At 35.9% G+C, this 23,583-nt stretch overlaps 2 protein-coding genes and 1 pseudogene across 3 annotated transcripts; 1 reads left to right on the plus strand and 2 right to left on the minus strand.

Annotated features, from left to right (window-relative positions):
* Window positions 1–1,609: 1,609 nt before the first annotated feature.
* On the plus strand, window positions 1,610–3,646 carry LOC147539111 (pentatricopeptide repeat-containing protein At2g15690, mitochondrial pseudogene; annotated as a pseudogene). Its single transcript, XR_015225821.1, has one exon. The product of XR_015225821.1 is annotated as a pentatricopeptide repeat-containing protein At2g15690, mitochondrial pseudogene (transcript).
* A 1,920-nt stretch (window positions 3,647–5,566) lies between these two features.
* On the minus strand, window positions 5,567–9,229 carry LOC147539112 (inorganic pyrophosphatase 2-like). The gene is made up of 4 exons (XM_086642498.1): window positions 8,967–9,229; window positions 8,749–8,870; window positions 6,231–6,423; window positions 5,567–6,054 (listed from the first exon to the last, which is right to left on the minus strand). Exons 1-4 carry the CDS (start codon window positions 9,102–9,104, stop codon window positions 5,800–5,802), a joined length of 708 nt encoding a protein of 235 aa, XP_086498624.1. The 5' UTR covers window positions 9,105–9,229; the 3' UTR covers window positions 5,567–5,799.
* A 5,948-nt stretch (window positions 9,230–15,177) lies between these two features.
* LOC147539113 (protein NDL1-like) lies at window positions 15,178–19,598 on the minus strand. The gene is made up of 11 exons (XM_086642032.1): window positions 19,021–19,598; window positions 17,803–17,902; window positions 17,508–17,605; window positions 17,277–17,365; window positions 16,996–17,056; window positions 16,810–16,896; window positions 16,638–16,715; window positions 16,492–16,548; window positions 16,325–16,380; window positions 16,070–16,205; window positions 15,178–15,745 (listed from the first exon to the last, which is right to left on the minus strand). Exons 1-11 carry the CDS (start codon window positions 19,078–19,080, stop codon window positions 15,524–15,526), a joined length of 1,044 nt encoding a protein of 347 aa, XP_086498158.1. The 5' UTR covers window positions 19,081–19,598; the 3' UTR covers window positions 15,178–15,523.
* Between the last annotated feature and the right edge of the window lie 3,985 nt (window positions 19,599–23,583).

The raw sequence follows: 23,583 nt of genomic DNA on the forward strand, positions 1-23,583 counted from the left end.
AGTCCAGACAAGAATCCAAACAATTCCTCTTAGTTCCAATCATGATCATAAAAAATGGTTACTCGCTCACTCAGGTGAATTCACAGTCTCCTCTTTATAGAAGCATCTAATATTTGAAAATGCATCACCAAATCAAACAGGAGACTGGAAACACCTTTGGAATCTTAGAGTCCATCCTAGAATTCTTCTGTTCATGGCTCATGGTATTCTGCCTCTTAAGTATCTCCTTGCTCATTATATGCCAAGTACTGATACACTCTGCCCTCTATGTAATAAAAAAGAAGAAACTCAAATTCACTTCATACAAAATTGTCCTGTCACTAAGACAATCTTGAGAAACTTCACCATCACAAACCTAGATGAACTTTCTTTCTCAACTTTTTAAGGACTGGTCGAGTTACCTTCCTGACTTGGGAACATGAATTGATCACACATGTGCTTTAAATGAATTGGAAACTTTGGCCACTGCTCTGTGGCATATATGGAAATTCAGATGTGATCTAGTGTTCAGAGGAAAGCACAACCGCTGCCCTTACTTAATCACATCTATTCACAGTTACTTACACTCACAAACAACACTTCTAAGGAGCTTCCCTCTTAGTCAGATCTCAAACCAGCAAGCATGGTGTGAAACACCTTATTTGGAAGGAGACTCTATAAATATTAACAACTCCCAAATGGACTCCAAAGCTTTACTCACTGGACAGCAAAGCATGCTTTAAGGACAATCAAGGACTTATCCTCATCTTTTGATAAAATAACCTTTTTGCACGTTTATAGAACTATAAATAGTATGGCCAATTCCTTAGCCGTTAGCTCTAGGAAACATGGAACATGTATTACTGAATGTTTTCCTACTTGCTCCCTCTCCCATCATAACATCAATGTAACTCTTCCGAATTACCAATAGATGTTATACTTTGTCTTGAAAAATAAAGCAATATTTGCTTGAATAAGTGGTACAAGGATGGTCCACTCAAGAATTTTTTTACGAAAATTATCAATATTTATAGGACACAACAATACGACAGTAGCTTAGGCAGGAACCCGCTTAAACGGATCGATCAGTACTCAGTTGGAACGTTTTCCTTGGAGGCTTATATGACTTGGAGTTGAAAGAATGTGCAAACTTTTTTAGCTATTCTAGAGGGAATAACTCTTAACGAGAATCAAGACCAGTCTAGGTGGATTATCAATATCAACCGTGCAATGTTTAATCTCTACACTCGGACTTTGAATCCAATTTTTCAAGTGCAAAAATAACATACTTACTTGAAAGTTGAAGAAGTTTTTGAATTATTTTTTCCGATCTTGTGGAGAATCACAAGAGATAATTCATCCTTTGGTTGTTGGTTCTTCACATCTTGAATGATAAGCTTAAAGTCATTTTTAGACATGGTCAGCAATTTATTTTTCTATAAAAATTGTTGAGGGAGACAGAAAACTTATGAGAAGGGTAAGGAGATGTAATGGTCATGATCGAGTGAGACCCTTACTTACTAGATTTAATTAGTACACGTGTACGGTTACAGATGGACAAACATCAAGCTTTATAATCAAATCATTGAGTAAAATTCCTCACCGTAATGACAGAAAAGACCTTATACTTACAATCATTTTACAGAAGGTAATTTCAGTGTAGATAAAGAAGAAACCCTAGCTAAACCTTCTCCTTCCATATTCAGTTTCCACTATCAAAATAACTAGGGCAAACTTCGATCCTTTCTTCATCACCCAATATGTCTTCGTTCATGGCGATTCATCGAGTAGGTAATTACATGAGTTATTCTCTCTCTAAGGTACTAATTTCACACCCATCTTACTCTATCTTCACATATAATCAAGCTCTAAAAAGTGTTTCATTTTCTGGGCGATATCTCCCATTGAAGTCCCTTACTACTTCAGCAATCCCTCAAAATTATGAAAGACCTCAACAATCTGATCCTAGGGTTTTCCAACGTGGTGGTGGTGGTGGTGGTGGGTTTTCTCAACCTGGAAACCCTAACCCTAATCAGTGGAATTCTCAAAATCAGGGTTATTCTCAGAATCAAGTTCAGAACTACCCTCAACGTGGGAATACTAATCCTAATCCTAATCAATGGAATAATCAGAATCAGGGTCAGAATGATCCTCAACGCAGTAACCCTAACCTCAATCAATGGAATAATCAGAATCAGGGTCAGAACTATCCTCAACGCAGTAACCCTAACCTGAATCAATGGAATAATCAGGGTCAGAATCAGAGGCAAATGGGGGTTAATCAAGCTCCTATTCCTCCACCACCTCCTCAAAATGTTGACCTAATGGGTTTATGTAGAGAGGGTAAGGTTAAAGAAGCTGTTGAATTTCTGAATCAAGGTGTTCCTGCTGATGCACACACATTTTATGCTTTATTGGATTCATGTGGAAATTCAAAGTTGATTGAAGAAGGAAGAAAGGTTAATAATTTTTTAGTTAGGTCTCCGTTTAGAGGTGATCTTCAATTAAACAACAAATCTATTGATATGTTCTCAAAATGCGGAAGTATGAATGATGCCCGTGGAGTGTTTGATAGAATGCCTGAAAAGAATTTTGATTCTTGGCATTTGATGATGAATGGGTTTGCAGTAAATGGACAAGGCGATGATGGATTGCAGTTATTTGAACAGATGAGGAAGTTAGGTTTACAACCTAATCAAGAGACTTTTCTTTCAGTTTTTGCTGCTTGTGCTTCTGCTGAAGCAGTCGAAGAAGCGTTTATACACTTTGAGTTGATGAAAACTGAGTTTGGAATTGCACCTGGAATAGAGCATTACTTAGGGCTCATTGATGTTCTAGGAAAATCAGGACATGTTAGTGAGGCAGAGGAATTTATCGAAAATCTACCCTTTGAACCCACAACCCAAATATGGGAAGCTTTGATGAATTTTGCTCGAATTCATGGAGATATCGATCTTGAAGATCGTGCCGAAGAATTAATGGTTCAACTTGACCCATCTAAGGCTGTCTCAAACAAACTACCCACACCACCACCAAAGAAACGGTCGTTCCCTAATAACATGCTTGAAGGAAAGAATAGAGTGGGTGAGTTTCGAAGTACTACTCCTTACAAGGGTGAAGTGAATGAGAAATTGAAGGGTCAGAGAGAAGCTGGATATGTACCTGATACAAGATATGTCCTTCATGACATTGATCAAGAAGCCAAGGAACAAGCTTTGCTTTATCATAGTGAAAGGTTGGCAATTGCTTATGGTTTGATTAGTACTCCTGCTAGGACACCTTTGAGGATCATCAAGAATCTTCGTATTTGTGGTGATTGTCATAATGCAATCAAGATCATGTCAAAGATTGTTGGAAGGCAGCTGATTGTTCGAGACAACAAAAGGTTTCATCATTTTGAAGATGGAAAGTGCTCGTGTGGAGATTACTGGTGAATGTCTCTTATCGCTTATGATAACGGGAATGAGATCAATTTTATCATCCTACGTGCTATTTATTGTATAAAGAACAATAGAAATAGTTCAGAGGGTAGGAAAAATGGTAGCTATTGACACTTGAACTTGATGAACCTTATAATGTTCAATTCACTGCTTTAGATTGTACTATGTTACTATCTGAATGTCCTGAAATTACTTTTTCTTGATGAGGAGTTAATCAACTGTTAAAATGTTTAGTGTTCTAATCGTCCTATTATTATTATTATTTTCAATCTAGACTAAATTAAGTGGTTAATATGGATTGTGGGCCGAGTTACTGTCATTATAGTTTGTAGATCGAAACATTGCTATGTATTGTCCCCACTACATTGTTCTTAGTTTTATTCGATACTCGTCCATTTTTATAGGTTTTTATTGATAAAGTATTGTCCACCACTCTAGGCTTCTCTTTCTGATCAGTCCAGGCACTGCCAACCCAAATGACTTCACCAATATGAAAGTTGCAGAAATGCCAAACTGACAAACTATCAATGGGTCTACTTATGAAGGTAAAAACTTAGAAGGTTATATACTGTGAATCGACCAAGAAATACGATAGAGCTATTAATGTTACTTAAGCTTCATAAGTTGGCTAGGGCTATTATAATTGCCTAGTTAATTTCTAACCTTCTTATTTACTTATTCATGGGATGACTGAAATATAGCTTGGATGCAAAATCAAAGCAATACATCCTACCAACAAGGGGTTGGCACATTGATCCTTGGTAGAATTATGGATGCCACACATGGGTTACTGTTAGTCTGGCAAATGAGTTTCTAAGTTCGCAAAAAAGTTATTGTAATCAAGCTCCAATCACTGTGGAACCAGTTTGATAATTTGCCACTGAAGGAGAATATTGTAATCAATCTCCAATCGTTGTGGAAACAGTTTGATGATTTGCCACTGAAGGAGAGTGAAAGTATTCAACGATTTTCACCTCGCTTCACTAAACATATCAACATATGATGATATCTGAAAAAAAGTTCTTTGAAGTCTACCAAAAAAATTTGACTATTTTTTAGCTGTAATTGAAGGATCCATGAATGTGTCTTCTTTCTCATGAAAGCACAACCAATAGACCTTACAGTATTGCAATGAAGCAAGCATTTCAGTCGAAGGTGCTGAGCTAAATTTTGGTTAGCTTTGACCAGTCAAGAAGTCAATCGGTTGATCGGAGTGGCATGTGCTGAAATCTAGAATACGCACGAGTGATACTTCGATGGAACCCCCACAGAGGGGTGAACCCGAAGGATCTGTGCCACCTGAGCCCTGTAGCGGGAAGTCGACACGAATTTCCTAGGCACCCTGAGCTCTGTGTTGACTTAATTAAAGGCTACCAAAAGGGTGAATCCGAGCGAACTCTGCATCTTGAGTCGTGGAACAAAAGGCCTGTAGAAGTAAGCTCCACACCTTGAGCTCCCCTCTGCCAAAGAGACGTGTTGGTTACGCGGAAGATCCGATGGCATGAAATATCTTTTTGCGATATTGGAAAGACGTGATAATGAGAAATATTTTATTGAAGGCCTTGCCAGTGGCCCTCATTAAAGTCGGCCACGCAAGTCTACAAAAAGAAATAGGGTTGCCTTGCAACGGAGGAAGAAAACCATCAAGTTGAAGGTACAAGAATGATTGTTCAAGGATTTCTGACATCATCACTCTGGCGTTGGAGGAAAAGACTAGGAAACAAGTTTGCCTTGAAAATGAATCTTAACTTTTACCTTTGATTTCTCATTGACCCTTAACGTGTAACACCAAGTCGAAGTGCCTTTGCAGGTACCCAGCCCTTACTTCATCATACTGTTTGATTTTATATTATGACTTAGTTAAACTGTGAAAATAAGGTTCATACAACAATATGAAAAAATAAACTGGAAACAAAGAGAAGAAGAGGGAGATGGATATATTACAGTTTCGAATTACCAATATGGCATTATCATAACAATAAAATGAAGTAATCGAACAACATACTCATCACATTTTCGAGTTACCAATATGGCATTATCAAACCAATAAAAGAAATTTTCATACATGAATTTGTGTTGCCGCCCGGTAGAAGAAAAATACTATGAAAATTGCAGTCGATGAATTTAAAACCGAAGAGACAATCATGGAAGTTTAATAATGTAAGTTACTCATAATAAGTATGAGACTTCACAAATCAATATGAAACATTGGGTGGCTGTTGCATATTACATAATTTCAGTGGAGGGGGAGGGTCAAAAGCTTGAAAAGCTCATTTTGCACGGCAGAATGGACCTTTCGCCCACAACCTGACTTCTCAACCCTAAAAAAATACGAATTGAATTTGCTCTATTCATATATGAACTTCGAGCTTGTTTTTAACTACATTGTAATGAGCTTAAGAAGTGTCTCTTCAAACTCTTCTCCGTTGCTCCATTCATGAATTTCTGCTTTAACAAGTGACGAGTTCTTGCGTATTAAATCAGAAAGAGGGTATTTTTTTCTTGGCATTATGAAATCTCCTTCTATTAGTTTCAAACTTGGACAATAATCACCTCTACCATCTCCAACATAAATGAACCGTTTCTTTACCCCATCTTTGGCAAGAGAACTCTGAATTCGTTCGACAATCTTGCCCTATAGAATAGAAGCAACTAACACTTAGTTAATAAATTGAAACGAAACATCTTCATGACTAAGAATTAAGTTATTTATGAGATAACTTAGGGATGGCAATGGTGGAGAACAAGCTAACACTAAGATACTTAATCGGGTCATACGTCAAACCTACTCATTCACAGCTACATTGTTACCTTACACATATGAGGAGGACAACAACTGCAACCATGAGGCATGGAGGCGAAAGGGAGGATTCTAAGCCTCCCTTGCTCGTCAACGAAGGTAGGGTTGGTGTTGATCTCTGAGAAATAATCTAATAAACCATTATGTTTCAAGATTGTTTCGATGAAAAATGCATTTGCATCGCTCGCAATTCTCAAATCAGACCTGAAATTTGACATTCATTATTCAACAATAATTCATTTGAAAATATAATCGAAGGAAACCATGTTTTGTGATTGGCCACCATAATTTAGTAAGGTGCAACAATAATTCATTTGTAAATATAATCAAAAGGAATTAGAAAATCACGCCTTATAGAGAGAAATTTGACCAAAACTTGAAAATATAATCGAAGGAAACCATGTTTTGTGATTAACCAAAATTTGACTACACTCCCGTTTTTTTTCGAAATTTTTGATTTACATCCCCACGTGGACGGAAAACGTTAACTTGACGAGGGAAAGGGAAAATAGGAGAGTAGATAGAGAGTTCCTTGGGATTTAAAATATTTGGGCCCCATGTGTGTTTGTGTGTGTGGGTGGGTGGGTGGGGGGTCCTGGTGTTCAATAGCAATTACAGAGACACGCTCTTATAGATTTTCATGACCATGTCATATTGTCATGTCTCATTCTGTGTGTGGGGGGTGGGGGGGTGGGGGGTGGTAGGGCTTTCCTTTATATTTAGAATATGACCATAAATCCCTTCTCCAACTAACGTTAGACTAACTCGAATAATCTTCCTCTTTCAGAAGGCATCTAACACATAGGCCCTGACTCTTACCCCAAAAGCTAATTCAAGAATTGAGATTTTTTCCTCAGACTTCTTTTCTCCGAACCAGTGTGTGTGTCTAACTCCAGAATTTGTTAGGTTACGTGGATTAATCAGGAAATTGGGCCGGAGCCCAATTTCTTGTATTTTTTTGTTAAAAAGACAAACCATCTTTTTTACTAGCTAGGCCCCAAGTAAGTTATAAAAATAGGCTTGAAGGACATTTTTAAAAGCACCAACTTTTTAAGAGTCAAAAATACCCTTCATTCAATTAGAAATACCTAGTAATAATCTAACTAAAAAATTAGGAACTTGAGTTTTTCTCATGAACGAACCAAGTTGGATTGTCGACGCCGATTAGAATTTCTGGAGTTTGAATTTATTTTAGCTATAAGATAGGTTGATGTTTTTAGGTTTTGGTGATTTAATCTATTTGCTTGTAGTTTGAAGAGGTTTTTAAGGGGTTTGATTTAGTTTTTGGTTCTAAATTCTAGAGAGAGAAAGTTTTATATACTTTCAATGGAAGGAAAATTTGATAGTGTAGGGTATAATCCAACTTCTTCATTGCTTTATTTTCATTGAGTTATGAATGATGGATGACAATTTGTTAGTTTTGATGTTTATGTTCAAACTTATTTGTTGGATTTACATGGAAGTTGTGAAAGTATAGTTGATGCATGCAATGTGTTTGATAAAATGCTTGAAAGAGATGTTGTTGCTTGGAATGCAACGTTAATTGGTTATACAAGACTTAGGTAGGTTGAAATAGCTATAAAGTTGCTAGATGAAATGCCTATGAGAAATATTTTTTCTTGGACAATCATGATTGGTATTTATGTTCAAATTGAGAATTTCATGAAAGCTTTGGAAGTTTTTCGAAGAAATGTAAAATGATGGTGCTAGAGCTTATAAAATGACTATTATGAATTTGTAGGGGTTTTAGCTAGTTTTTCGATACAACATTCTATTAGACAATATATAATAATTTGAACAAATTTCATGTTAAATCAATTCAAAAACTAATTTGCAAACCATTTGCATGGCATTGCAAGGTGTTTGCAAGGCTCTGCAAGGTGTTTGCAAGGCTCTGCAAGGTATTTGCAAAGCTTTGCAAGGCTCTGCAAGGTGTTCGCAAGGTTGTGCAAGGTAATTGCAAAAGTCATGCAAGGTGTTCGCAAGGCTCTGCAAAGTTTTTGCAAGGCTCTGCAAGGTGTTCGCAAGGCTCTGCAATTTGTTTGCAAAAACCATGCAAGGTGTTTGCAAGGCTTTGCAAGGCAGTGCAAAGTGTTTGCAAACCATGCATGGTGTTTGCAAGGCTCTGCAAGGTGTTTGCAAGGCAGTGCAAAGTGTTTGCAAGGTATTTTCTTAGACTGGGGTTAGGTTGGTCTTTTTACTGAAATTGAAATTTACATAATTGCCATCAGGGAGGTGAAGCCTAAAAAACTTTAATGAATCCTTTTTAACCAAAGTCATAATTTCTTAGGGAGTTTTGACCAAATTCCCCTTTGTTAATTTGGTGCTCCGAAAGTTTTTCACAGATTTCCTACTTCGAGAGACACCCTCAATAGTGTTAAAAGCACCTTCCTCAACGCAAGTTTGAGGGGACTTTGTAAGTGAAAGAGGGTTAACCCTTATGGGGGGCGCCTATGAAAGTTTCCATTCCCAAAGAAATATCAAGAGTCTATATATATAGAGAGAGAAAAGGAGAGACAGTTGTATTACCCGAGGGAATGAGCAGATTTAATGGCTGCCTTGATTTGAGGATGCAAAGGAACTCGTTTTAAACATTCAGCTATCTCTTCTATTGTCTTCCCCAGTAAGTGAATCTCCTCCATCATCCTATTCTGGAATTGACAAAAAAAAAACCAAACTTCAGGATCATAAAATTAAAAACATTAGAAACTAATCTTTATAGACACCACCATTATATGAATACTTACCACAACAGAATTCCAAGGCATAGTTAAACAAATCTCATCAAACAATTTGGTCGATCCAAATTGATCGACGACCCATTTATCGCTATCAGAATCGATAAGCGTTCGATCAAAATCGAAAAGTATTACAGTTCCGGCCATTTTCAGTAGGCAAATGAGAATAAAGACCAGTGCTAAAGAATGCACCTAAATGGGAAGAGAGTTTGGTATCTAACTCTGTATGTGTATATGAGGCATGACCTAGTGGCTGATCTTGATCTGAGTCCAAAAAAGAGACCTGTTATTTGCTTGGAAATTAAGCAGAATAACGCCAATTGGGTCCCAATAACTAGTATGGGTTGTTTGTCTACCGTTTCCTTGTGGTGTGGGTATCTAATGGGTTATCTCTTGTAATTTAATATATAAAACTAGTGATAACCCGTGCCTCCGGCACGATAAAAATCTCATTTAAATATAGTTTAAAGTTATTAATGAAAATAAATCGTGGTCTTCCATGTTCTCCAATGTTAAAGTGTAAAACCCATCGAAATAACAAAAAATAAAATTGTTCTTGAAAGCGCAAAGATAGCTCGTCATAGTCATCGACGTAAAGAACCTTGGATGGGATGTAGACGTTGCACCAAAATCAACTGCATCCTTCCACAATTGCGAATTTGGAGAATAAAGCTATTCAATAGCGCATCTATTTTGCAGATAGCTAGAAAATAGATAGTATGGATGAAAGGAAATTTAAAACAAACAATATATTTCCCGCCATTAGAAAAAAGTTCAAAGAAAAGAAACAATGCGTAACCACGTGATGCTGTAAAACATCAGTAAATGGCTTTAAAAAGAGATGGTGATTTTGTTGTAAGTCTCGCACACACTCTCAAACGATCTAAGAAAAATTTCCAGAAATAATGAAGCCGATGTAGTTTAAATATCAACAACAATATAAAACAACATAATTTGAAGAAATAACACAATGATTCATCTACCCTGCGATTTTACTATTCAGACGTAATTTGAGCAAAGAATATGGAAATGAGCCCACATATAAGCACATCCTTAAGATACACAAGCAACCATACCACATAACCTGTATCTCATGGGTATGGAACCAAGCCTCATGCTTATGTGTTCCAAGAAGTATGTCAGAATGAGAAGGGAGAAATACCTGTATTAAATCTTTTCTGCTCACTTTAAGCTCCATGTCATTAAAGTTAAAGATGCTGAAAATTCACTAATATTACCATCACGAAACTATGTCCCCTACTTGATCAGAAGTTGTTTTATTTCTTCATGAATCAACGTGGAATAAATAAATTAACTGTCTTGGTATCAGATTTTGTCACATCAGTACAACTAATGTGAATTTATCAAAAAAAAAGTACAACTAATGTGATCCATCAGTTCATTCATAAATTTCATTGGGTTGTGGCTGAGAATTCTGGGTTCTGTGCCAAATTTTGGTTGGGATCCCCTTGTACAATCAAACGTAAAAAGAACGTGTTTTCAAAGGAGAATAACGAATAAATTGAGAACAATGTTTTCTTCTATTGCCTCTTCAAATTTTAGTGGTCTACCAAATGTTTGACCTGATAGTCGATAGATGCAATTATTTGTAGAAGCTGAGCCATGTTGCTGGGGGAAGGCTAAAGCTAATTTTATAGGCTATAATAAACCTCAATCCTTTTTCTAATATATTAGTAATTTAGGTACAGACAAATTTAGAAACATTGTAATTCACAAAAAAAACATAATAATAGTAACAAGTTTGTAAATTGGGAATAGTGAGAGAGATTAAGGATTCGAGATTATTTTTCTTTAATTTTTTGTGCATAAAAAACATAATAATAGTAACAAGTTTGTAAATTGGGAATAGTGAGAGAGATTAAGGATTCGAAATTATTTTTCTTTACTTTTTTGTGCATAATTGAGAGTTTTTGTTTGGAAATGTATATATATATAATATATATATATATATCCTAAATCCCGACGAAATATCTCACGAATCTGACCAATCATATAAAAAAAATTAGTTTAAAGAAGGATTCCATTGTAAATTATGAAGGATTTATAGACAATATAGTCCTACATCTAGGGTATATCCCGTGTCCTAGGACACGAACACTTGTATCAACAAATATTACGAAATTTATTGTTATATTTTATTGAGAAAGAGATTTTTATTAGTTATTATTTTATTGAGAAAGAGATTTTAATTTCTTTTTTTAACCTTTAAAATTTATTTTGATTCTTTTTTTTGTAAATTAGTTATTTTATTTCTAAGAAGGAAAGGATAATTGTTTTTTAAATAGGTAACTTTATTTCTACGGAGGACTATATTTTAAATTTTGAGAAGGGCTTCTAGACAATATGCATAATTAAATAAGGATGTTTGTCCCAGTCATCGTTTTCCCTTCTGTTTTATATAATAGATGATGGTGCAAATCAATTGAGATACAATAATAAATGTTCAAATATTCAAATATCTCAACATTTATTATTGACACATCATATTGAGATTCTAATTAAATGTTGCACTGGAGAGTGTTTTTTTTGTTAAAAACTCAAATAATCCTTTGTGTCAAATTGAGTTTTTCAAGTTGAGTGTTACATTGGAGATGCTTTTATATCAGCTGACTTATTCAAGAAAAAAAAACTAGTATTTTGATGCAGGTACTCGAGTTTAATTAGAGAGTGAAAAGTGTCTTTAATATGAGTAGACCGTAAGGGTCCTAGGGTGGGAAAAAATCTCGACCACTCGAAGCCCATCACGGACACCTCAAGTCTGTTAGAGTCCGTGGATACCCGAAGCATAAAGACAGGCCCAACTTGATTGACCCAACGAAATAAATAGGCCGGTCTCGAGTTTGGAGATGCTATCATGCATCTGGCCTGAGGCCGACCATGACCCGTTATTGTTTTCTCGTCAATACCCGCTTATTAACGCCAACCTATTTACTCCAACAAAACCTTTCTACCTGGATAACCCAACTAGTAGCCTACTCGATTAGTTCACCTAATACTACCTTTCTAGAGTTAAAATTAGGGTTATTTTCCTAATGGCCCCCAACGTTGTGACCAGCTTCCCGCCTGGCCCCCTACTTTACGAGAAATACCCATATGGCCCCCTTCCGTTATAACACCGTCACTCTCTCTCCTCCATCATGTTACTCTCTCTGCCAAGTCATGCCACATCATCTGTTACGCCACCTCATCACCTTCTCCGGCGAGAGTCGCCGGCCGGCGACTTCAAACATAAAAAAAAAAAAAATTATTTTTTTTTCTCTCTTCCTCTCTCTCTCTAAAATTTTTTTTTCTTTCTTCTCTCTCTAGAACTAACAGTTCTAGAGAGAGAGAAGAAAGAAAAAAAAAAACTTTTTTTTGTTTTTTTAGAGAGAGAGAGGAAGAGAGAAATTTTTTTTTTTTTAAGGTTTGAAGTCGCCGGCCAGCGACTCTCGCCGGAGAAGGTGATGTGGCATGACTTGGCAGAGAGAGAAAACATGATGGAGGAGAGAGAGTGACGGTGTTATAACGGAAGGGGGCCATATGGGTATTTCTCGTGAAGTAGGGGGGCAGGCGGGAAGCTGGTCACAAAGTTGGGGGCCATTAGGGAAATAACCCTTAAAATTATATGATGGAATATTAGTTGAAGGGACCATAATAGAAGTTAGTCATCTTTAGAAGCCATTTTAGTGCTCTGGTCATTTTTAGGGGTCAAAATGAAATTAACCATAATTTGTTTGCCTAATGACCAATCAATTTGTGTTGAACCTAAGCTAATAGCTAACTAATTCAACAAAAACAAAGCTAATAGCTAACTAATCCTTGGTTATTCTTCAACAAAACAAAAAACTAATCCTTAGTTGTTTAGATTACACATCACCTTTTGGTCTACAGTGGCGAAGGAAGTTCTATAGGCACCCCTACTTCCACTAGCCTACTACCTCTCCATACCATTGGGGTCATGGGGTGGCTGACAGTTGATGGTGGGTTAGGAATTTGAGTTTTGTTGATTTCTAGGTTTAGTTGAATATGGATATGGGTTCAAGAAAACCAACTCTAGAAGCTCTTAAAGTGGCTGTTTTGGGCCGACTCTTTCACAAGCACCACTCTTTCCACCTACTGGGCTTCTGTTTCATGTTCTTCAACTCTTCATTATTTGCAAATACAACTTATTATTTGTTGATTATTATTTGCAAATACAATTGGTTGTTTTCTTTTAATCATTTTGTTCATGAACTTCTCAATGGTGTTTACCTAACACGATTTCATTAAGAATGCATGTAGCTTCCATTGTTATGAAAAGGTTGATTTTTGTTGTTTATGTCGATTAAGGGCAAAATAGATATAAAAAATATCATTGATATTGATATTCATACATCCATGCACTAAAAATCAAGTTAGGAATGTAAAATCAATCACATTCCTTCCTATTTCTTGTCAAAGCCAAACAAAGATAACGTGATTGCTAAAATTTACATCATGTAGTAGCATTCCGTTTTTGCGTGAGCATAATGTTATAAAATATGTTTCAATTGGATCGTGATGTAACAGAGGTTGCTAGGAGATCCGCGTCAACTGTTGGCTACAACATAAAAGAAGAAACTAAAACTACATTTCATCTTGTTCTATAATTAAATTGCCTACATCTTAAGGGCGAATTGGAGCTCGAGAGCCCGTACTAACACATTGTCTCACTTTTGGCCATTGGGGAGTGTAATATTTAAATTAGCTTAAAATATTGAAAATATACTCTTTGAATGGTTGTGGTGAATTAACCTTTAAGTTTGGAGCCCAAACTCTTAACATAGAATTGACTTAGGAATTGGTGATAATGGGATGGGAACCAATAGATCTTTCTAGGTTTTTATGAAATATACTTTTTTGCATATGCTTTTAGATGAAGTAAGAAGTGCACACACTCTGTGATATACCTGGCACACAAAACAAACATCACCAGCCAATATGGAAATTTTTCAAAGGAATAAATTAGGTCCCATATTTTGCCCTTCGGTCCACCTTACAGAGCACATAATCAGCCTGATTAGTTGGAAGAATAAAATAGTGATTGGAAAGAAATAGTGGCTTGATACAATTCACATGCTTTAATCATTCCAACAATCAAACCACCCCAAAATCAGAGAATGAGAAGATGGATAGAACAAAAAGAAAGCAACCAGTTCAACAAAAAAAAAGAAAAAGAAAGCAACCAATCATACATAAAATAGTAAAAAAGGAATTCCCCATATCAACTACACAATATAAAAAAGATATCCTATGTAACTTAGAGTGACATAAAAGTGTGAATAAAGCACCTTAAGATGTGATAAACAAAAAGTTATATTATATATGATATTATTGTGACGTCCCAAGTCCTAGCAGTAATTGATATTGTCTCCGTTTTAGATACAGATACGGGTTTTGTTCTAGAAGGCTCCACGAGCACTCCAAAAGGCATCAACACTTACCAAGTTTGAGTGTATACCTATAACTCAGACACTCTCGTGAGCGATGTGGGACTGTCACAATCACCCACCTTCAGTGAAGAATCTTTCTCGACTCTGAAACCACTTGTGACGCCTTAAACCGTAGCAGTTATCGATATTGTCCCCGCTTTAGACACCTCACACAGGTACGAAGTTTTGTTCTTGATAGCTCCACGAACTCCCTAAAAGACGTCGACACTTACCAAGCTGGAGCGTACATCTATAGTCCCACATCACTTACGAGAGTGTCCTGAGCCTTAGCTATAAGTGTACCCTCGAACTTGGTAAGCGTCGAGGTCTTTTGGGGGGCTCGTGGAGCCTTCAAGAACAAAAACCCGCACATATGTGAGGTGTCTAAAGTAAGGACAATATCGATAACTGATAGGACTAGAGGCGTCAGAACTGTGGAATAGGGTACAAGCCAAAACCTATTCCAAGCCTACACCAAATCAACAATACTTAATTTTGAAGAACTCTCTCTCGGTTGGTGGACATTTTCACCCAAGATACATAATTGATTCTTTGATGAAGATCCCATTCTTTGATGAAGATCCTATTCTGTTGTCACTTTTATTGTTTTTGTATAATGTGAAGAGAAGGTAAATGAGCCACATGGAAACTAATGAAGAACCCATCTCCATATAATTGAAGCTAATTACAAAAGGACCCACCTACCCACCACCACCTCAACAACCACCAATTAACAAAATCTTACTCTACCTTTTTCTCTCTCTCTTTAATTTGATTATTAAATTGATCATCATCATCATAAATAATTTTCAGAATTTACAGCCTAAGTATCTTTCTCTCTCCTCACTTTATCAGCCCTGTTACAAATGAATGAAATCAACTGTTCTCTTTCTTTCTCTCCCTCTCTCTATACATATAGATATAATATTTATTAGGCCCCTTTTAATATATATGAACTTCTGTTTCTCTTAATCCCTCTTTTTATCTATACACCATTACACTTCAACCAAAAAATATGCCAACCCCAAATTCCAACTTTAAGATAACGCCAGAGTAAGTAAATGACTGCACCCTGGACCTTACCCCACCACCAATGATCAAACTGTGTTTTTCTGATCAAACTTGCCGAGAGACTCGAGTTTTTATGGGCTTTAGCTTCAATCCCATGCTTTCTGGTGAGAGCAGCTCTGGGGAGATGCAAGATGGACTCAATGGGCTTCTTGGGCTTCCACTCAATTGACATGGTCTATACAACCCATATCCCATCAAGAAATACTCCATTGGTATCAACATCGCGTGTGGTTGTTCTTCTGTCACCATTGATCCACATGATTGAACCTGAATAACCAATTTTCACATTAATCTTCCGGCTAAACTTTTCTTTGGGTTGTTCTATCCTTTATAACCTAGATTTTGTCCTTGCTTATCTGGGTCCTTGAAGTTAGCATGCGGGCCAAGCAAATACTCGAACTTGGGTCTGCAATGTGTTCCTCAACCTGGCCCATTCGAAGGTATGCAGATCTCAACATATGATTAGCGAGGATCTAAACATTCCTCCACCAATCACATGGATCCCGGCTAATTATATAGTGCGCGTTTTTAGCTTTAATAGTGGATTCAATAAAACAGGGTTTTCAATATAATACAAAATTTAGAGCATACCTCAACTAAGGCACTATATCTTCTATCAAGTTTTGAGGTCATATCAATTGCTTCTGAATGAAAAGGAGAGTTTTCACCGACAAAAATGAGAGTCCGACACTGTAATTTTTTTAGTCTATCCGTGATGTCGTATCTCCTGCATTTTGACAAATCATGAATAAGATCTCAATTCAAAACTCCAAATCAACTGCCCCTCAAACTACATGTGCGCGTGCATGAGTGTTGTGTGGTAAAATTGGACAGACTTACACTTACCCACTAATCGCTTCAAGAAACCGTAATACATTCGTACTCTGCCTCTCATTTAACAACTGCAGAAACAAAACCATGACTAAATAGGCGAAGAGAGTGCTATAGAACCCATTATTCTAATACAACAATGATTTAAGAGAAAGAGGAGGCGAAGTAGATTAAGTACTCACACTTCTGCATGCTTGAACAATATCTGATTCTGGGACTTGTGAATCACCACGAACTTCCTGCAGTAGATTGAAGAAAACCAATCCATTCAGATTATTTTTAATATACACAATAAAATCACGAGATAAGAACTTATAATTTAATATACCGTGCTGAAGTAACGCTGAAGCAAAAAGTCTTTGACCAGATTACACATTCCATAGTAATAGAGTAAATTCGACATCACCTGAAGATAATTTAAATGTAATAATACTATTATGGCAAGTTCGTAATTATTGTTAAGTTCGGAGAAGGAGATCAAGCTTAATTAAAAAGCGGACCTTATTGTATAACCATTCGGTCCACGACGGTTCTCTGGATAGAGGAGAAATAAGTATCAAACCTATTACCCGCTCCCTATACTTTGTCTGAAATCATTGAGGAAATTCATATTAGTAAATTTTACAAAAAGAGAAATGATACTATTTCAAGAATCCAAGATGCACGTTAGAACAACGACTACATACAGCAAATAGGGTAAGTATGTAAGCACCAGCTGTGACCCCCATGCACATGACAGCAGCTAAGCTGAAAACAAATAGATATTCGAGCCATTAAATACAAATATCAGTATTTTGCTGATAAGTTTTTCTGTTAATTAGGGTTTAAGGTTCTTGATTTGGGGTTTTAGCTGACAACTTTCAACCTACTTACTACAGATTTACAAAGGAAGAAAATTGTCAAACAAGTAGGAATTACTTGGTTAATTAACTACCACTATGAAAAACAAAACTGCATTGATGATTACCCGAAGAAGTCAAGAACCTCGACAACCTGATCTGCTAAATCATCAACAGTGAGCACAGGATCATCGGAAGAAATTGGAGCAGCTCCTAACTGAAAGAGCTCTTGAAAGAAGGTCCAGAAAACAAATGATGTGAATAAGAGCTCTCAATAAGAGGGGCAAAAATACCTTCCTAGGCATGCCAAAAATTTTTAATAGAAAATTGCAGTTTAATCAAGTTAACCGAGAACTGACCTCGTGCCCAGGAGGACTGATGTGATAAATGCAGAAGTTATCAAGCAGTAAGGAAGCTGCTTCGGGACAAAAGAATAATCCTTGGAAACACGACATATCTGGTGAAACAGGTAAAAATGTCAGGGAAAAAAAATTAGAATTTGATAATGTAAGTTGATCAAGAGATGACCTGCTTCTCAAGAACAAGAGATGGCCGTTATAGTATGTACACTCTATATTTTGACAAAATATACTAAAAACTTACTGAAGACAAAAATCTAAGTCATAAATCTATTAATAAAAAAATTGCACTTACGATTTAGTGCTAAATCAGGGTAAGTAACGAGCGCCGGTTTGTCCTGGTCTCCAAACACAACAACAGATACAACCCCATAGCTCGTTTGTACAAGATGTTCCTGAGGATCAATAACATTAGACATTATTGCTAGTCCAAAAAGTCACAAGAACAAGCAGAAAGCAAACAACAATATTTAGGACAAGACTTAACGTAATCAACAATTTTAATCCAGGTTTTTGAGTAAAGCCTAACTGATTGACATTATAAACAGAAGTATTCTATTTCCCTTATGATGTAAATCTAGCAAGCTTTCATATTCGAAAAACAGATCTACAAATCGAAAACTTATTCGGAATCTTTGATGTTACTTCTTTCTCTTAAGATAAAAAGAATATCTCTTTTCGATTTCTTTCTTCTCTTCCTTAAGTATTAACTAATGGAATCATTCTTTCCCGAACGACAAAAAATGGAACAGGTAAAAGCAACATTCCTATATAGGGAGCCTCTTTACATTTCTCTACAAATTCAAATGAGATAAAAAATGAATAAGCAAGTATAGTAAAAGAGATCTTCAAAAGAAACAAGGGTATCCAATAAAATCATGGTAAAAGATAAAGTATATGGCTGGTTGACAACTAATTCCAAGCTTTCAATAATAATAAAAGGAGAAAAGCAAAGTGATTGCTTTTTTTTTCAAAGAACAAAAGAAATCTCTAATGAAAAGAAAGAAACAAGAAAAGAGTTCACTAATTCAAGTAACTTTCCCTAATGAAGAAACAAATCATTGGGGTGAATTATCTAATCTCCCCAAATGTGAAGAAATAAAATTAAACTTATAAAAAAACCCCAAAATGAGAAAAGAATAAAAAGCATCTAGCTAACTAACTACTATGAAAACTTCCAAGAAATTTTTTACTTTATTCACATCCAACAACAAGAAATGACGAAATTTATTGATAACCTAGAATTTGAACACATTAAATCTCTCATCCCCCCAAAATATAATCCAAAATGAAGAAAAACCCAGTATATTAGTTCAGAAACCTCAATGCTAGAGCTGGAATCATTAATCAAACAAGTGATTCAAACTATAAAAGATCCATTAATGGGGAAAAACAAAACCCATCAAAAATCCCCAAAAATTAAGCTGTAAATGACCTTAATAATGCAAAGAACATCAAATTGCAATTGTAACTCAGAAGAAAAAATGAATAGTATCTGTTTGAAAAATCAAACCTTTCCACCAAGAGAGATAGTCTCCATATCAATGGAAACGGAATCGCTTGATTCTCCCATAGCAACAACTAATCTATTGATTTTTGAAAGCCCAAGGTTTCTCTCTCTTTCTAAACCTCTTCCTTCTCTCTCTGGCTTCCAAAAATTTGTTTCTCTTTGGCTTATAAACGAAGCGATTCTCTCTCTCTCTCTCTCTCTTTCTCTCTCTAGATTTAACTGCAACTTAACCCACGGTTAACCCCCACCGACGCTTTCTTCTTTCTATAGCCAGCTTAGGTCATCCGGCTCCGACAATGATAACTGTATTTAACCTGAGTCAGTGTTTCGTTTAAACCTTAACCATGAGAGACGGACAGTCTGGTTCTTAGCTCTTCTATAGGCGCCACCACCTTCTGGCAGCGTAGGCAGCCCGGGCCAAAGCAACCAAAGCGGTTGTTTTGGAACCTAACGTAGTTAAGGGCCTCAAATTTTGTATAATGTTTTCGAAATAATAATTATAGTATATTTCGAATAGAATCAAAATCATGAGTTAACTTGTAGTTTAGCGGATAGGGGCTAAAAATGTGAAATTCTCCCATGCCATAATCATTGGTAGGGGTTCCATTATATAGTATTCAAAAGGAATATTACAAACAATATCACAAAGAATATTATAGGATTACAAAGGATATTACAAGAAATATGCCTAGGATATTCTACCGAACTAATATATTGCATAATATATTCTTTCATATACTAAAATCGAGTGGATATACTCTATCACCCTCCCTCAAGCTCAACCTTCGGATCCCGGAGGGAGAGTTTAGAACATAATACTTGATGATGAGGCTTCACTAATCCTTTCGAAAAATATCAGCTATTTGATTTCGCGTTGGAATGTATTTAACATGTAAAGCACCTCTTGTAACCCTCTCACAAACAAAATGATAATCAAGATCTATATGTTTAATTCGTGAGTGAAGAATGGGATTATGAGCCATGTAAGTTGCACTTACATTATCACAATAAAGAATAAGAGCATTGTTCATTAGCACTCCCAAAACACGAAGTAAAAAATTGAATCCAAGCAATTTCAACGGTTGTTATGGCCATGGCTCTATATTCAGCTTCTGTACTTGACCGTGACACGGTTGGTTGTTTCTTAGAAGTCCATTGAATTAAGTGAGACCCAAGAAAGATACAATTACCTGAAATAGATCGACGAGTATCAGGATCACCAGCCCAATCGGCATCAGAATATGCCACAAGTTGTGAATGAGAATTTTGAAAAATGGGAGGATTATCATTCCCGAAGAATAAACCTCGACCCAAGGTAGCTTTTAGGTAGCGGAAGATACGTTTCACCGCTATAAAGTGAACGTCCGTTGGTGAGTGTACATATTGGCAAACTTGATTGACAGAATAACTGATATCTGGACGAGTGAGCGATAAGTATTGTAAACCCCCAATCAATGAATGATATAAAGTTGCATTATCAAGGATTTTCCTTCTGTAATCGATATTTTCTAACCAATGGGACTAGGAGTGCTTACGGGCTTGGAATTAAGCAAATCAATTTTATAAAGTAGTTCAAGTGTGTATCTTGTTTGAGTTAATGTGATCCCCAAGTTAGAACGATTAATCTCCTTCCAAGGAAGTAATGAAGTTCTCCCAAGTTCTTCACAGAGAATTGGGTATGAAGACGATCAATCAAATCTGATATAACGCTTGAATTTGAACCTGTAACCAATATATCATCTACGTACAATAATAGGATTGTAATTGAAGATGATGTTTGACAAATGAATAAAGAGTAATTTGTCTTCGAGACAATGAAACCTATTTCACGAAGATATGATGTAAATCTATGGAACCAAGGCCTAGGGCTTGTTTTAACTCGTACAACGCCTTGTTTAATTTGCAAACATGATCAAGATAAATAGTATTAATAAAACCGGTTGGCTGAGTCATATACACTTCTTCATTAAGAAGACCATGCAAGAAGGCATTCTTAACATCTAATTGAGTAAGTTTCCAACCTGATGTAACTGCAATACTAATAACTAGTCGAATAGTTACTAGTTTCACCACCGGTGAAAATGTTTCATCATAATCAATACCATGTTGTTGATTAAAACCTTTGGCTACGAGTCGAGCCTTGTAACGATCTATAGTACCTTCACTTTTGGGTTTAATTCTGAAGACCCACTTGGAACCAATCAATTCATAGATGGATGTCGAGGTACTAAAGTCCAAGTCTGATTCCGAATCAATGCATTAAACTCATCGGCCATGGCCTCACACCACTTTGGGTTAGACTTGGCTTCACAATAACAGGTAGGTAATGGTGGTAAAGAAGAGACTAATGCGAAACGAACCGGATGTCTGGTTGCCATTAAAGAATCATATACTCTTAGTTTAACGATTCCATCATTCGACTGTGTTACCATGTGATGAATTGAGCGGACCGGTTGCGAGGGAATTGATGGTTCATTCGACAAAGTTGTCGGTGAGTCCATATCAATGCTCGGTTCAGTTGACTTGCTTACACGTGGAGTTGGAGATATTACATCATTGGGAACCATTTGGGAGTCAGAGTTAGCTGAAGAGGAAGATGTTAATGGCGAAGTTACTATTGGTGAAACATTGGAAGTAGGCACTAAAATTGGCAATGAAGAATGAGCTAGGGGTAATTTCAAGAAAGGTCAAAATAATATTGAAAATGGGTAGAAAAACATAAAACATTTGAAAATTATTATTCAGGTCAAAAAGTGTGCAAATACTAAAATACCCTTTTTTGTCATTTTGTGCAACTAAATTCTTTTATTTTTCTTTAAACTTTAAATCGATATAACTTTTGTTTGAGATGTCGGATTTCTATAAAAATTATAGATTTAGAAATGATTTTTCATTAGCTTTCTAACAAGATCCACTTTCAACATTCTTTTTCAAAAAAAAAACAGAAAAAAACAGTATTTTTTTCTTTTATGTTTTTTTGCAAACGTGTTTGCAACGATCTGTTATGCAAACGTGTTTGCAACAATCTGTTCTGCAAACAGTGTTTGCAAAATATAGATTGCAAACATGATTTGCAACCTTTGCACAATATAATCTTGAGTTGCATATCGTGCAAACTCGATTTGCAGGTCGAGAATATAAACTAAGAGTATGTGTCTACGAAATCTTGAGTTTGGAATTGATTTAATTATTCATCATATAAAACTTCAAATCATTGAAGTTTAATTTCATCTAATTAATTAGGCCCTTTAAAAAGAAGAAGATTCAAACCATTTAAGCACTGATATAATATATACAAATAGAGATTACAGTAGTCAAATAAATGGTATTTCTTTGATGCATTTCATCGAACAAGATATGGGTATCACTTTAGTGACTAATTTTTTCGTAGAGTACTACACATCAGAGTTGTTATGGGATAATTCTGAGTACCCAATGAGATTTCTTTATTGGTAGCTTTTTTTAACTTTTGTAATTTTTCAATTAAAATTCTCCTTCTTAGCTTGGGCATGCTAACAGGGCTACTTTGATCTACAAAATAATCAAGGTTGAACCATAAACTGATTCAAAAGCTGAACCAAATAAACCAATAACAAAGACAAGCAGTGAAACACCAAAATCAACCACCAACTTATCAATCGAAGAACCAATCGCACGAAACTAGAAGGAGAAGATAAGAGCCTTAACTAGACAAATCCTAGAAAACTAACCCATGAAGTAAAATAAGATATTAACAATAACAATGTAGGAGTAATAACACACAACCCCAACCAGATTTTATCACCAACAACAGATGAACTAGAGATTCGAGATCTGTCGCATGAAACAGGAAAAGAAAAATGAAAAATCTAAAATCGCCTAAACTAGTACTTCTCTCTCTTCTGCCAAAAACTCATAGTTCGGTGCAGTTTAAGGTTACTTTGATCCACCAAAAACAACTGATGAAGACCATCGTTTTCCATTTCATGCTCGTGATCTCGATTCATACTTGTTCGGTTGTTCCTGATCTTAATGCATACATAAATCCAGTAGAAGACTCACAAGATGAAGATATTAAATGCAGTTTAAATCAAGTGCTAGGAAATAGGATTTAGATCGAAGAAGAAGAAGAAAAATCAGGCTGAAGAAGAATGGAGAAGAAAAAAAACCTTAGTTTCTAGGTTTCTTGAGAGAGAAAGTGATTTCTTATGTCTGAGGGTATTTCGGGAACAAAAATATATAAAATGACCTGATTGCTAATTAATCATATTATTTTAGCTTTTATCTATCATTACCCGTAATATTTTGAAAAGTTTTAGTTAGTATGATGTTTGTCTTTTTGGTTATTATGAATAATATCTTGACCTAAACAACCATTTTCCCAATAAGCTACGTCAGTAGTATCATCCCTAGGAATATCTAAGTGAGAAGAAGATGGTGGTGAGGAATTTAGACCTGGATTGGTTGGAAAAAGGAAGGATGAGGGTGAATTTCCGAAATCTAAGATAAACCAATTTGGAGCTTCTTTCACCGTCACCTCATTTTCATGATTTTGAAACTCAGGTAATGCAAATGAAAAAAGTTTTT

This window comes from Eschscholzia californica, unplaced genomic scaffold (genome assembly GCF_041429995.1).
Source record: "Eschscholzia californica isolate CP2 unplaced genomic scaffold, dmEscCali1.0.p SCAF_5, whole genome shotgun sequence".
NCBI lineage: Eukaryota > Viridiplantae > Streptophyta > Magnoliopsida > Ranunculales > Papaveraceae > Eschscholzia > Eschscholzia californica.

Bases quoted from the DNA above. Each gene is read 5' to 3' on its own strand.
- LOC147539112 (XM_086642498.1), bottom strand. From the start codon at position 9,104: ATGGCCGGAACTGTAATACTTTTCGATTTTGATCGAACGCTTATCGAT. The intron at 8,871-8,966 runs GTAAGTATTCAT...TGTCAATTCCAG, and splicing joins TGCCTTGGAATTCTGTTGTG to AATAGGATGATGGAGGAGAT. The intron at 6,424-8,748 runs GTAATACAACTG...GTCAAATTTCAG, and splicing joins AAATCTGCTCATTCCCTCGG to GTCTGATTTGAGAATTGCGA.
- LOC147539113 (XM_086642032.1), bottom strand. From the start codon at position 19,080: ATGGGAGAATCAAGCGATTCCGTTTCCATTGATATGGAGACTATCTCT. The intron at 16,716-16,809 runs GTCCGCTTTTTA...AATTATCTTCAG, and splicing joins CCGAATGGTTATACAATAAG to GTGATGTCGAATTTACTCTA. The intron at 16,549-16,637 runs GTATATTAAATT...AATCTACTGCAG, and splicing joins TTCAGCGTTACTTCAGCACG to GAAGTTCGTGGTGATTCACA.